Raw genomic sequence first — 15,101 nt, 5'->3', positions numbered from 1 at the left:
GAAAAATGTATTTCAAGGCCTTTAAAATTTTTCAAGCAGAACAGAGGATGAAAACTTATCTACAGGAAAAGAACAAGATGCAGAAAACGTAACAACTTGGACCACTCATTATGTAAGGCTATATGTAACTATATGCACCCACATAGGTCTATCATAGATTGGGTTCATCAGCTACTATCAGGTCCAGAACTAAGACACTATGGAAAACATCATCCTCATCCAATAAAGACTTTGCCAGGGAAAGAATAAAGATCCTACAACTAACTGGTCTGACAATTCAGTGGTTTTACACAAAGCAAACATTTTTAAAATTGTAATAATAGAGAGCATTATTTCTAGAAACATTTTTAAAGATAAATGGAGATACATTTTTTGACCACACTGGTCTTCAGAGATCAACTAACGTACAATGCAGTGAAGCATTTCTTTAATAAAGTAATTTGACTCCTGGCATTTTTAGTTCTAAAGACTTACTACCTTACTTAGGTTAAAACAATTAGAAGCAAAAATAAATTATTAGGGAAAGCTACAATGTATAAGGCATCTTAAAATATAAAATTTGTCATATATATTTCATTTTATTAGAATACATGTGGAAATTTGGAGAAATGATTTATAAAGAACCACCTTCACTTCATTTCTTCAACCATCAAAATAAAAGGTTTATCTCATTTGCCAAGGTATAAAACAGTTGATATGGAAAACATTTTTCTCATTTGTCCCTTCAAATAAAACACATGCAACCCAACTTATGAAGATCAACAGAGAAGGCCAACCATAACCACTAATAAGTTCAGGTCCAGAACGGACAATCAATCAAAATTGCTTTGGGGAAATTTCCTGGCCTGTTTTTGATCACTGCACTATGCTTATGTAAGATGTTACCATTTGCAGAAACTGGATAAAGAGTATATGAAACTCTTTTTAATACCTCTGTAACATTTTTTAACTGATATCATTTCAAAATGGTAAATTAAAGAAGAAAATGCTTTAAAGAGTTAATGTTCAGATTTTTGTTTAATGTGTTAAAAAATTAATTGGGGCAAACTCTGTTACAAGCAAAGGTTAAGGAAACAGCAGTGTGTGGCACAAAAGGAAAGGGCAAGGACTAGATAGTCAGAAACATCTGCTCTACCTCTTATCTCAGACAAATTACTTGTTCTACTAAAAAAAAACCCAAAACTTCAGTTTCTTCATCTCCAGACCTTCCTCATGGAGTTGTGAGGACAGATTGAAATGTTTGTTATAAAAGTGTTCATTTTAATATACGGCATGTTAAATTTTGCTAAGTGCAATAAAGAAAATGAGAGAAAGTGAGAATTTTACCTATTCTAGATATTCAGAGAACAGATCAATCAGAAAGCAAATTATACTGAAAGAAGAGATCACCAAATATAAAATCCTCTGTGTATTTTAAGTCTGTAGTGACTATCCCAGGAAAACCGCACTATTTCACAAGTGACTGAATTTCAATAATGCACCCTCTCATTTGCAAGGCCTTTCCTCTCAAACAGAAATTTATAGTTGGGTGAAGTGGGCAACTGGCTCAATCAAACCAACAGGCTTCAAAATTCAGTAAGTTCAAAATCACATTCCTTTTTTTGTTTTTGGCCAGACCCATGACACACAAGTTCCCAGGCCAGGGACTGAACCCTCTCTATAACAGCAACCCAAGCCACTGCAATGACAATGCCAGATCTTTAACCCACTGTGCCAGAAGGGAACTCCCCAAAAATCACATTTCAATATGAGAGCAAAGTCCCTCTGATGTCATTTTTAAGTGTAAATCTTTATTAGGAATGGATTTGTTTTCAATCTGTTTCAGTAAACTATTGGAAAATAGCCGATCTAAAAGGATTACAAACTTGGGCTTTCTTCAAAGGACAATGTTATCTAAAATCTGATTTGAAACTCACAAAAGCGCTTCATGAAGGAATGGAAAAAGGAAAGGTTCATTATCTGAGTGAGAGGGTTACATTTCAGTTGCATCCAGTTTATTCACATATTTCTAATACGCTATACTTAAGACAGCAGTTTGCTGCACATACCTAATAAATTAAACTCAAAGGGGAGTATTTAAAAGGTATAGAATAAAGCAAAGAATTAGACAAATTGGCATTCAAGTAACACAAAGTTAAAACCTTTAGGTGAAAGGTTCTTGGGGGACCTTTATAACAGATGGATCAGGGACGCCACATAACCCACAGAATCTAAACATCACTGAAAGAGGAACAAGCAGATCTTACATGGCTTTGATGTGATGCAACAGATGTATAAAGCACCACCTATAAACCTTGTCCTCAAAAAATTTAAACTTGAATCTATCCAAGCACTATTTGTTACCCAAAACAGAAGAGATAAAGAAACATGTTAAACAACATCACAAGGATACAATCTGCAAACAAGAATGTGGGAAATTCTACAGGACAAATGATCCATTTCTTCAACAAATAAATGACATAACAAAAGGAAGGTTAAATTTTATAGATTAAAGATACTTCAGACACATCGACCAAATGTACAAGTCAAATGTAAAAGACATCTCTGAAATAACTGGGGTTAACCATATATGAACTAGCTATTGGGCAGTATTATGAAATTACGATTTGTTTTATTATTATTAATTTTGTTGGGTGTAATAATTGGCACTGCAGTTATGTCTGAAGGAAAAAGAGCCCTTATCTAACTGTTAGAGATTTTAAAAGCCTGTGTAGGGCGTTTCCGTTGTAGTTCTAGGAGTTCCTGTTGTGGCTCAGCAGGTTAAGAACCCAACTAATATCCATGAGGAGGTGGGTTCAATCCCAGGCCTCACTTAGTGGGTTAAGGATCCGGCGTTGCCTCAAGCTGCAGTGTAGGCCAAGGATGCAGCTCGGATCCCGAGTTGCTATGGCTGTGGTGTGAGCTGGCAGCTGCAGTTCCAATTCAACCCCTAGCCTGGGAACTTCCAAATGCCACCAGTGCAGCCCTAAAAAGAAAAAATAAAAGCCTGTATAGGTGAAGTAAATATGGTAAAACATTAACAATCACTAAGTCTAAAAGGCGGGCATTACTTATACTAATCTCTATTTTAAGTATATTTGAAAATTCTCACAACAAAAAGTCAAATAACATAGGAACATTCTGTGTGACAGATATCCCTCCTAGTCAGGCAAAATAGCATTCAATTTCCATCTTGATATTCCTTGTTTTCCCATGATTTGCCCTCTTAAACTCAAAACTGTGATAGAGACTGAAGAAATATAATGCGACATACCTGTAGTAGCAGTAGCTAAAGTGACAAGATTCTTTCTTAGCATATCATAGAGAGGGCTGTCAAAGAGATAAAAAAAATTAATAAGCCCACGGTTTTCCATTAAAATGTTAAGTATATTTCTAATATGCTATCTCCAGACTTTGTCTATGATAATAAATATGAGGCAGAATTTCTTCCCCAGAATAGAATTTTTTTTTTTTTTTGGCCACACCTGTGGCACGCAGAAGTTCCTGGACCTGGGATCAAACCCACACCACAGCAGTGACCTGAGCCACAGCAGTAGCAATGTCAGGTCTTTAACTGCTGGGCCACCAAGGAACTCCAGAATAGATTTTTTTTAATATTAAATAATTACCAATATGTTACTACCCAAGCCCTTGTGTTACTGGCTCCCATTAAAAAAAAAAATTTACATTTTCTGATTTCCTTTCCTTCCTTCCTTAAGCTTTACATTTTACTGGGGAGTGGGGGTGGAAGGGAGTCTTAGAAGAAACAGTTCTCAAGAAGCTATAGAGAGAAAGAGAACACTGACTTCTCAATCACTAGCTTTTGACTGTGTAAGTTAATAACCATTTATCCCATGAAGCAGGAGAATGGCATGCAACAGGTCAGAAGAGCTCTACTGTGATTCTTACGAAGCCCATTATCAACCTTGAACTGCCCTGCAGTCCAGATTTCTCTACCACAACTCTTTCACAATATTTTAACTTGGCCACATCAAGCTCCCTCCTACCTAGGCCTTTACACATGATGCTCAATCTGCCAGAAGCTCTCCTTCAATTAGCTCCCTCTAACTGACTCTTTAATTTTATCCTTCAGCTCTCAGCTCTAATATCAATTCCTTGAAAAATCTTTTCTTTATTTCTGAGACCCTAAATCCCACCCCCCAACACAGCTTTATGTACCTCTTCTACGTAACACTTATCACAGTATAATTTTACCCTGTATAATGTGATCTTTTTTTTTTTTTTTTTTTTTTTTGGCTTTTTAGGGCTGCATCCGAGGTATATGGATGTTCCCACGCTAGGGGTTGAAACAGAGCTGTAGCCGCCAGCCTACACCACAGGCATAGCAATGCGGGATCCGAGCCACATCTTCAACCTACACCACAGCTCACGGCCACGCCAGATCCTTAACCCATGGAGCGAGGCCAGGGATCAAACCCACAACCTCATGGTTCCTAGTCAGATTCGTTAACCACTGCGCCACAATGGGAACTCCTGATATATCTACTGTCTCACTACTCTTTAAGCTCCATAAAATCAGAGACTGTGTTGCTCACTACTACGGCCTCATGCCTCACAGTCACCTGACATACGTAGGCCCTTAAATATTTGGTGACTAAAGTATTAAACAACCATAAATAGCCTATGGAAATTAGGTGGTTAGGTATAAGCACCCCAAAAGATAAGCAAACCCCCACTCGTTTTACCTTGGATCTTTCACGGAGAAGCTCTGACGACCCAGTAGTTCTCCCAAAAGATCTCCACCACAATATACCATATGTTGTTCCTGCTGATCGTAAAGCTGCTTCACCATTATATACTGGCCTAGATAGTGCATGACCTTCATAGGAATAAAACATCATGAAGAGATCTACCCAGATGCTGCCCAGATTAATTAAAAAATTAAGGAGATAAGGTAAGTTAGTTAGCTAGAGAAAGAGATAACATATTATAAACATGACTGACAGTGTGTTAGGGGTTCTACAACAGGAAACTTACCCCCAACTGCTAGTTTTATCTACTTATTATCATTCTAAACACTAACAGACCTGTACCTAACAGAATAGAAAGGTACTGGTCTGATAATGAGAAAAAGAGGTGAATTAACCTAGTATCCCCTTAAAAATGTTCTCGCCAATCCAAATAATGGGGTCTGTGCTAATATTAGAAGTAATGAACTTTTTTTTTTTTTTTTTGGCTATGCCCATAGCGTACATTAGTTCCTGGGCCAGGGATCAAACTTGCACCACATCAGTGACCTGAGCCTGAGCCACAGTAATAACACCAGATCCTTAACCACTAGGCCATCAGGGAACTCAAGTAATAAATTTCAAACTCACCTGGATCATAAAAATATTTTCCAAGTCCAGGAGCACATAACTACTATAGGCTCTGGTTGTGTGTTTACTTTAGTCTTTTTGGCAAATGTATTACTATGGTTAATAAGCCATCAGCACTATAAGTGAATAAAACAGAATTTAAGAGTTTCTCAAACAAAATTTAGTCCATCTGACCCTTTCCATAAAGTTCACAAAATGGAAGGGAATGGCAGACAAGTTCATGATTCAAAATTTTTAAATTATCTAATTTGCCTAATGTTTCTTCCAGGTGATAATTTTTTTTAATTGCTCAATTCTTAAGTTCACTTAATGATAGTAAAAATTTTTGTCACAGATCACAAGCAGACCACGGCAGCTATCTAAAGATATCTTTAGGTCCTAACTTCTTAAGACTTATTAGATATTTGCACAAAAATTTTCTGAATACTGTTCCCAGTATATTGGAGCAATGATGCTCTTAGGCTCCTTTCATCCCAAACAACATGTCCCAATAATAAGGGAGCTCTCCTATCCTATAAAATGTCTAGAGAAAAAGAAGATGGGGAAGAACATCTACTATAAGAAAAAGAAGTCTTACGTCTGTCCAGCTTTCAGAAAAAAACAAATCTACTACTTTTAAACACTACTCTAAACCTGTATATACTATTCTCATTATACCACACTGCCTCAATGCACACACTGAGAGCCAATATTTAAAAATAAAAAAATAGGAGTTCTCTCATATCAAAGCAGGTTAAGGATCTGCCATTGTCACTGCAGTGGCACAGACTGCTGCTGTGGTGCAGGTTCCCTGGCCTGGGAACTTCCACATACCACAGGTGTGGACAAAAATAAAAAATAAACGTAAAAAACTAGGAAATTCCTCTTTATGCATCAGGTAGCATCAAGATTCATAATAGAGGGCTTATTGTATAAACCTACTCTGCCCAACTTTTTCTCCATAAAACAATCTCCCTAAAAAATACATAATTAATTTCATCTTAACCCAGGCAAACTCTGCCATGGTATTATTGAAGGAGATAGCATAATATATTATAACAACTTAATTGACATAAAAATCCATTCTCTTTTTTTTGTCTTTTTGTCTTTTCTAGGGCCGCACCAGCAACATATGGAGATTCCCAGCCTAGGGGTGGACTTGGAGCTGTAGCTGCCGGCCTGCGCCAGAGCCACAGCATCGCCAGATCTGAGCTGCATCTGTGACCCACACCACAGCTCATGGCAACGCCAGATCCTTAACCCACTAAGTGAGGCCAGGGATTGAACCCACAACCTCATGGCTCCTATTCAGATTCGTTTCCGCTTTGCCACAACAGGAACTCCATAAAAATCCATACTTTAATTACTGAACAGAAATTTAGATATAAAGTACAAAATGCACATAATTTAAAACAATAAGGAAAAATGAATATTCTAGAAAGTCTAAAATGCCTCCAGATTCATTTCCTTGAGAGGGAGGATGACTTAGAAGCACAACATTGCTAGTAAGTGTTAAGCTTTTAAGAAAAGTAAAAAAAAAAAAAAAAAAAAAAAAAAAGGCTTGATGATTTTGTTTCCTTTTGTTAGATCTATATCCTACTAAATCTGATCAGTTAGAAGAGATTAACATTTTAATACTGAGTCTTTTCCACTTAAAGAATTCAATGTGTTTTTGTGTTTTAAAAAAACTCAAAAATGAAGTTATTTCAATGCACAAGTGTTTAAGTTCACAGTGCTCAGAAGAGTATCTGACACATTTATAATGAAAACTACTGCATTCAATTCTAGCCTGAGAGCATATCCTGTAAATCTTAGACAGTGTCATTTTTTTGATCGTGTACACATTTTGCATTTTAACCCTGAGATCAGAGAACTCATGGTTAATCTTACGTTTAGCTAATATGCTTCGTTCAAAATGAAATTTAAAGGAAATAGAAATTCAGCTTAGCTCAATGGTGTTTAAAACAGAACAAAAGTTGCCTCTCTAGTACCTCAAAAGTAGAAATTCCTTTCTTAGGCCTGATTTCAGAACTATACAATCACAGACTTCTAATTCACAGTTTTTATTAAGACTGAGAATTTTCTTTGATGGCTTACCTCTTTAACAGTGAACATTTCACCTTGTGCACCTGCTGCCTGCAAAATCTTCAAAAGTGGCAGTTTTGGTCGTACCTGATATAAACATAAAATAAACCTGCTATTTACATTTCAATTAGTTGGTTTCTGAAACCTAAGGGAAAGACAAACCTCCCTAAGCTCTTTTTTTAACAAATCTTGGTAGGTACTTGTCATCTAATAATCATAGATGATCAGACTGTTAACTTGTTGACGTCCTAAAAAAATCACATTTTCAAAAGATTGCACATTCATACCCACTAGGATGACTATAATAAAAGGAAAAAAGAAAAGAAAAAAATAACAAATGTTGGTGAGGACATGAAGAAACTGGAACCCTTACGTACTGTTGATGGGAATGTAAAATGCTGCAGCTGCTTTGGAAAACAGTTTGGCAGTTACTCAAAAAGTTAAACATAGAATTACCATACAACCCAGCAGCTCCATTCCTAGGTATACATGCAAAAGCAGGGACTCAAACAAATATGTGCTTTGCTATGAATACCAGTGTTCACAGCAGCATTATTCATAATAGCCACAAGATGGAAACAGCTAAATATCACTGATAGATGAATGGATCAACAAGATGAGGTATGTATACACAAGGAATACTGACTTTGCCATTGCTTGACTCACTGCAGTCTATAGTCATTTTTTTCATTGTATATGATCAAATTTGTCTCTTTCTTCCTCCTAACAGTCTCCTTGATTTTGTCTTTTTTTTTTTTTTTGTCTTTTTGCCATTTCTTGCACAGCTCCCTCAGCATATGGAGGTTCCCAGGCTAGGGGTTGAATCAGAGCTGTAGCCGCCGGCCTACACCAGAGCCACAGCAAAGCTGGATCTGAGCCGTGTCTGCAACCTACCCCACAGCTCACGGCAACGCTGGATCCTTAACCCATTGAGCAAGGCCAGGGATCAAACCTGCAACCTCATGGTTCCTAGTCAGATTTGTTAACCACTGAGCCAACGACGGGAACTCCAATTTTATCTTCTTTAAGGTCTCTCTTATTCTCAAGCCTCCCAAATATTTTCTAAATTTCCTTCACATATTTTTATTTCACCTTTTACATTTAAATCTTTCTCTCTCTGTAATTTGTTTTTGTACAAGGTTTGAGGTCTTCATTTGTTTCCTTCCAGAGATGGTCAATTGAGTCAAATCTCTTTATTATATAAGCCACATTCTTTCCCCTTCAAATCCAAATTCCACCTTTATCATAAATTAAGGTACATAATATTACAATTTGGCATAATGTTGATGATACCACAAAATTATGTTTTTATGTTAGAGTTAAAGATCTGGAATAAGGCATACCAAATTGATAATAGTGTTATCATGGGGGAAGGGACCTTGGGGGAAGAAAGGAGGAAATGGTCAAAGGAATCTCTGCAGATAAATACTTTACAAATACATGATAAAGTCTGATTTTTTTATAAGAAAACACTTGCTATATTTACAATTTAAAATTGATTTTTTAAAGAAAACAAACTAGTTAAATAAAGTGAGAAAGACAGAAGACAAACATATAAGTTGGCCCCAAATTCTCCACTAGTCATGCATACCCTAAAATAGGCTAGTGTTCAAAATGTGCAATTTTGAGCAATCTGTAACCTCCAAATATTTATTCAATCAATGATCATTTTGAATTTACAAGCACTGATACTGTTTACTAGTTTCCCTAATATGACATTTTAAAAAATAATTTTTTCTGCTCTGCATAAAATCCTACAGTCAGTGAAGTCAGCTACATGCTCCAATTTAATTTTTAAGAACTTAAAGTAGGAATGCCTAAAAATAATTTACCTGATTGGTTTGTTCTGGAGAGATCCTGCAAGCACTGTCAGATGTTGAACACTGGGCAGAGGTGGAAAATGATGTCATTTTGTCCATGAATAAATTGTAGTCTGTTGACAACTCTAAAAGGAAAAAAAAAATATATAAATTTCTTCTAAAGTAGAAAATTCTCTCTTTAGAACATATAAAAAAGCAGCCAGCAGAATTAAAAAAAAAAAAAAAACCATATATCAGAGCACCCTACATAAGCACAATATACCAATGCAGAGGTGGCTATTACTCTTCTGATCACTCTCTGGTTCAGATCTGATAAAAACGTGAATAGCTTAATCAAGAGTAAAAATCATCTATACTTCCCTCAAGTGAGGTCTGCAAGAGAAACAGGTTCAGGCATGCTCCCACCTCTACACTGATGATAATGAGTAAACTGTTTCATCTGAAAGTGAAATTTACAATCATTACCTCCCAGGGAGAACAGACAGTTCTCTGGTAATCTCCTCCTCTTGGACAGTGCTCAAGAGCACCCCCTAGGAGACAGACGCAGGGCTGGGGGAATTACCAAGATTAAGTAACATTTAAGATTCCAAGAGCACACCAAGGAAAACCTCTGCAGCATGTTGGAACATGCCTTGGCAAGAGACCACAGGAAAGTGCGAGTCAAAATATTCAGTATCACTTAAAGCAGCTTTTAAAATGTGCCAAACCCCAAAAGAGTATATCAACTAAATACTTATAAAATGGATTTAACCAAGGTGGAAATAACACCATCAAAGGAAAGATATATAGGATGAACTGAAATAAAGAGTAAGGTTTAATTAGTTTTTCACCTTTTACCTTTTGTCCTTTAAAAAAAAAAAAGCTACAGGGACGGAAAATAATAAGTTTTAAATAAACTTGAGTTTACCTTGAGGATTTTTTCTAGTAAAAAGATGATGAAAGTCAGTGAAATTTACGAATAAAAAAATCAACGGTCTAGTTGAGAGCTAGTAAGATTTCTCACTCTTCTGAGAATGCTTATTCACTACAACAAAGCATAAATTCCGCCTTCCTTCTATGAGCTTCCTTTGCTACAAAATGAGAAGTCAAACAGGACACAAGCATAATTTATAATTTGAAAGCAATTAGATTTTAATTGGCCTTTCAAACCTTATTTAAAAAAAAAAAAATCCTCATCTCTCCAAAACTTTGCTAGTCCTATAGTCTTCCCCATCTCTGTAAACAGCAGCTCCATCCTTCCAGCTGCTCAGGTCAATCAATTAAGGCAGGAGATGAATGAGGCTCCAGGATAAACATTTACAACCAGCCACCTATCTGTACTTCAAAAAAGACATAACAGGGAAAAGGCAAATAACTGGTGCTTATCTTCCGTGAACTTGTTAAACAATGGTAATGACAGTATCGGAAGAGGGGCAAAGCCTTGCTTGGGCAAAAGACCAAAGGTCACATACTTCCCATCCTCAGAATCAGGGAGACTCCAACTACACATGTGCAGAGAGACCCCTCTGGGTGGGAAAGGGAGGGGATGCCAGGCCATAGTAAGTCTAGATAACCTTCTTACCATGCCTTGCTCTAGACTCCATCTTAGCCAAAGATGTACACACAGATTGGGGAGGGCCCTGGGTCTGGCCAGGTGTAAAAGATAAAACAACCGACCAGAGGAAAACAAAGACCTGGAAGAACTGCCCCATAGCAGTGGCTTAAACCACCTGTCTGGCACACTCCTCATGCAGGGGGATGCCCACACCCACTCTACTTTGGATGTGTACTACTGCTTTGCTTCTGCCTTAGATTTAAAAAAAAGACCAATTCTCTGTGTTTTTCCACATGTTGTATTGTCTTTCTAACAATAAACTGTGTTCCTGTTTTTAATCTTTGCCTCCTTGAGACATTCTTGCTTTCAACAGGGGGCAAAAAAACAAGACAATTCTGCTTTTACTCTCTAGCTAGTCTAGTGCCTAGGATTTCTGGTTTTCACTTAGTCTGCCCAAGTTCAATTCCTGAGCAAGGAATTAAGCCCTCACTCGAAGCCATCACTCACTGCTGTCTCCCCCAAAATCACAATGACCCTGAAGCTATCCTTGATTCTTTTTTCCTCACACTTCACACTCAGTCTATGAATAAATTATGAAGCTCTATCTTCAAAATAGATCCCAAATCAAACTTCTACTTCAATTATTACTACACTAGCCGAGCTGCCCATCTCAGAACTGCCTTAGCTCTGAAAGGTTTTCCTGCTTCTACCCTCCCGTCTCTGGCTCCTAACCTCCTGTCTTTGTTCAAAATGTCAGTTTATCAGTGAAGTCTTCCAATGACCACATATTTTAAAAACTGCAACTGCCAACCCCCAGTATTTCCTATATTCTTCCCTGCTTTTTTCTTCACTGTCCTTGTTAACCAACATATTTGATACATTTTAATTTTTATCATGTAAAGTCAAATTTAGTTATCAATCTTTTTTTTAGTCAATGATTTTTTCACGGTTTAAGCAATCTTTTATTCTCCAAGGTCTCATTTTCACCTATACTTTCTACTAAGATTTGTGTGTTCGCAGAGTAGGGGTCCTACTAAATTTTTTAAATTTGTCCATGACATTTAAACTCTTAATCCATCTAGAGTTGACTTTTCTTCTTCTTAGGAGATATTATTCTTTTTCCATTTGGATGGTCATTTTTTTCTAGCTTAATTTATTGAACATGCTTTTCTTAATTGAAAGCCACCTTTGCTGTCTATCAACATGCATGGGTATTCTCTATTCTAGTTCATCAGTCAATCTTTCTGCCTATTACAATTTAACACTATCTTAATTCTTATATCTTAAGTCTTGCTACTCAGTAGGGCAAGTCTTCCCTGTTCCTATTTAAAAGCAACCAGCTATTTGTGGCCCCTTAACTCTTCCATATAAAATTTAGCATCATCAGCTTCCATGAAAACCCCAGCTGGGGAGTTCCTGTTGCAGCTCAGCAGTAATGAACCCAACCAATATCCATGAGGATGCGGGTTTGACCCCTGGCCTTCCAGAATGGGTTAAGGATCCAGCATTGCCATGAGCTGTGGTGTAGGTTGCAGACTCAGCTTGGACCTGGCATTGCTGTGGCTGTGGCACAGGTGCTGGCAGCTGTAGCTCTGATTCGACCCCTAGCCTGGGAACTTCCATATGCTGTGGGTGCAGCCCTAAAGAAAAAGAATATATCATGGAAAGAAGAAAAAAAAAAAAAAAATATATATATATATATATTTTAGTCAATGATTTCTTCACAGTTTAAGCATGAAGAAATATATCATGGACGAGTGCTTTTTTTTTTGGTTGGGTTTTTTTGTTTTTTAGGGCTGCACTCAAGGCATATGAAGTTCCCAGGCTAGGGGTGAATGGGAGCTACAGCTGCCAGCCTGCACCACAGCCACAGCAACACCAGATCCAAGCTCTGTCTTCAACCTACACCACAGCTCACGGAAACACCAGATTAACCCACTGAGTGAGGCCAGGTATTGAACTCGCATCCTCATGGATCCTAGTCAGGTTCGTTAACTGCTGAGCCACAAAGGGAACTCCCATGGAAGAGTGATTTAAAAAATGCTTTTGCTGTGCTTATTGAGATGGTCATGACTTTTTTGTCTTTTAATCTACTAATGTGGTGAATTTTGAATTTCATTTATTAATTTTCTAATATTAAATCCTTGCACACCTGAGACAAACCCAACTTGGTTTTGGATGTTAGCCTTTTTTGCACACTGTTGGTTTTTATTTGCTAATATTCTGTTTAGGTTGTACAGTCTCTATTAGTGAATGAAAGAGGTCTGTAATTTTCCATTATCAAGTTTTTTTTGTTTAGTCACTATTTTCCTATTGCCTGAAAAAAAAATTCTATAAAATTAAGATGTTCTGGTCCTTGAAAGATTGGCAGACCTCACCTATAAAAGTTACAAAACCCAGCATTTTCTTTGTGGAAAGATTTTTTAATCGCTGCTTTAGCTTAATAAATACTGGATTATTCAGCTTTTTTCTTCCAACATTTTGTCTAAGTCTTCAAAATTGCTGGCACATAGCTCATAGTGTTCTTTTGATCTCTACTTTGTGTACAGATACATCCTTCTTCCCATTCATATGCTTTTTCTTTTTATTACCTTTCACTTCAAAAAAAAGTATTCTATTGATCCATTTCCTGATTACATAAATCACACAGTTAGCTTATTCCTTTTACAATCTGAATATTTAAGGCTACGAATTCCTTCCCCCTGCCATTCCAGCACTACTTTTTAATTCAGTTCATAGGTTTTGATAGTCTTCATTCTCATTCAGCTGTAGGTATTTTTAACTTTCCATGTTAATTTTAATCTATGAATTATACAGCTATTCCTATGCATATGGAATTTTTCAAATGTACATTTTTCTGATTAACCTTGAATTTTGCAGCACTGTAGGAAGAGATCATCCTCTGTTAAGTCTTTCACCATGGTCTAGCTGATGACAATTCTGTGTTACATGCTTGCAAAACTCTATGTTCATTAGAACATAGGTTAAGCTTGCTGATTTTTCACATTCTTATATTTCTGCTACTTTGTCACTTTGTCCTACAATTAGAGATGTAGTGAAATCTCCCACCATGATGGTGGATTTGTCCATTTATCCCAGTGTAGTTCTACCACTTTCACTTCATCTATTTTAAGGATTTTTAATTCAGAGGCATTTCTGCTTTAAACTGCTACATTTTCTTGGTGAGATCTTAATATATAGTGATTATCACTATGTATTGATTCTTTCCATCCCAATTAAGACATTGTCTTATTTATTTATTTATTTATTTTTTAAGGCTGCACCCACAGGCATCTGGAGGTTTCCAGGCTAGGGATCCAATTGGAGCTACAGCTGCTGGCCTGCACCACAGCCACAGCAATGCCAGATCTGAGCCACATCTGTGACCTACACCACAGCACATGGCAACACCGGATCTTTAACCTACTGAGCGAGGCCAGGGATTGAACCCGCAACCTCTTGGTTCCTAGTCGGATTCATTTTTGCTGAGCCATGACAGGAACTCCAGACATTCTGTCTCAAAGTACATTTCATCTTATATTAGTATGGTCAAGTCCATTTTCTTTTAGTTAGTACTTCCACATATGTATTTTCCCAATCTTTTACTTTCAATTTTTGCATGCCCTTAAACTTTCGGTATGCCCTTGTAAAAAGCATATATCTGGATTGAGTTTTTTAATCCAATTTGTCAATTTTTATCTTTAACTGGTGAATTTAGTCTGCTTATTGTAATTTATATATATATATATATATAAAACACACAATATATATATTTCTACCATCTTAATTTCGCATTCCAGTTTGTCCGACTCGTCCATTTTTTTTTTTTTTTTTTTTAGGGCCACACCCACAGCATATGGAAGTTACCAGGCTAGGGGTCAAATCAGAGCTGCAGCTGCTGGCCTACACCACAGCACAGCAACACCAGATTCAAGCCTCATCCATGACCTACACCACAGCTCACGGCAATGCCAGATCCTTAACCTACTGAGCAGTGGCAGGGATTGAACCTGTGTCCTCAAGGATACTAGTCAGGTTCGTTACCGTGCTGACCCACAACAAGAATTGACACTTTTTTCTAATATGTTATTACCTTTCTTAAAAATTGTATGCGGAGTTCCTGTCGTGGTGCAGTGGTTAATGAATCTGACTAGGAACTGTGGGGTTGTGGGTTCCATCCCTGGCCTTGCTCGGTGGGTTAAGGATCCGGCATTGCCGTGAGCTGTGGTGTAGGTTGCAGACGCGGCTCGGATCCCACATTGCTGTGGCTCTGGTGTAGGCCGGCGGCTACAGCTCAGATTAGACCCCTAGCCTGGGAACCTCCATATGCCGTGGAAGCAGCCCTAGAAAAGGCAAAAAAAAAAA

General features: G+C 37.3%; 1 protein-coding gene across 6 annotated transcripts in view; it reads right to left on the bottom strand.

Moving 5' to 3' along the window:
- MDM4 (MDM4 regulator of p53) overlaps nt 1–15,101 on the bottom strand; it is a 44,218-nt gene that overhangs the window by 19,215 nt on the left and 9,902 nt on the right. For all 6 annotated transcript variants that reach the window (XM_013989569.3, XM_084976836.1, XM_084976839.1 and 3 more), the window contains exons 2-5: nt 9,215–9,327; nt 7,395–7,469; nt 4,686–4,819; nt 3,254–3,309 (exon numbers count right to left, since the gene is read on the bottom strand). In XM_013989569.3, coding sequence (XP_013845023.2) covers nt 3,254–3,309; nt 4,686–4,819; nt 7,395–7,469; nt 9,215–9,301 — 352 coding nt within the window. In that variant the 5' untranslated portion in view covers nt 9,302–9,327. The remainder of the gene's footprint in view (nt 1–3,253; nt 3,310–4,685; nt 4,820–7,394; nt 7,470–9,214; nt 9,328–15,101) is intronic.

This window comes from Sus scrofa, chromosome 9, assembly GCF_054392235.1.
Source record: "Sus scrofa isolate SSC_HxYL_T2T_F1_AM1 chromosome 9, Sscrofa_HxYL_maternal_Yorkshire_Landrace_v2.0, whole genome shotgun sequence".
NCBI classification, from domain to species: domain Eukaryota; kingdom Metazoa; phylum Chordata; class Mammalia; order Artiodactyla; family Suidae; genus Sus; species Sus scrofa.
This window is presented reverse-complemented; position numbering and strand designations above follow the sequence as displayed.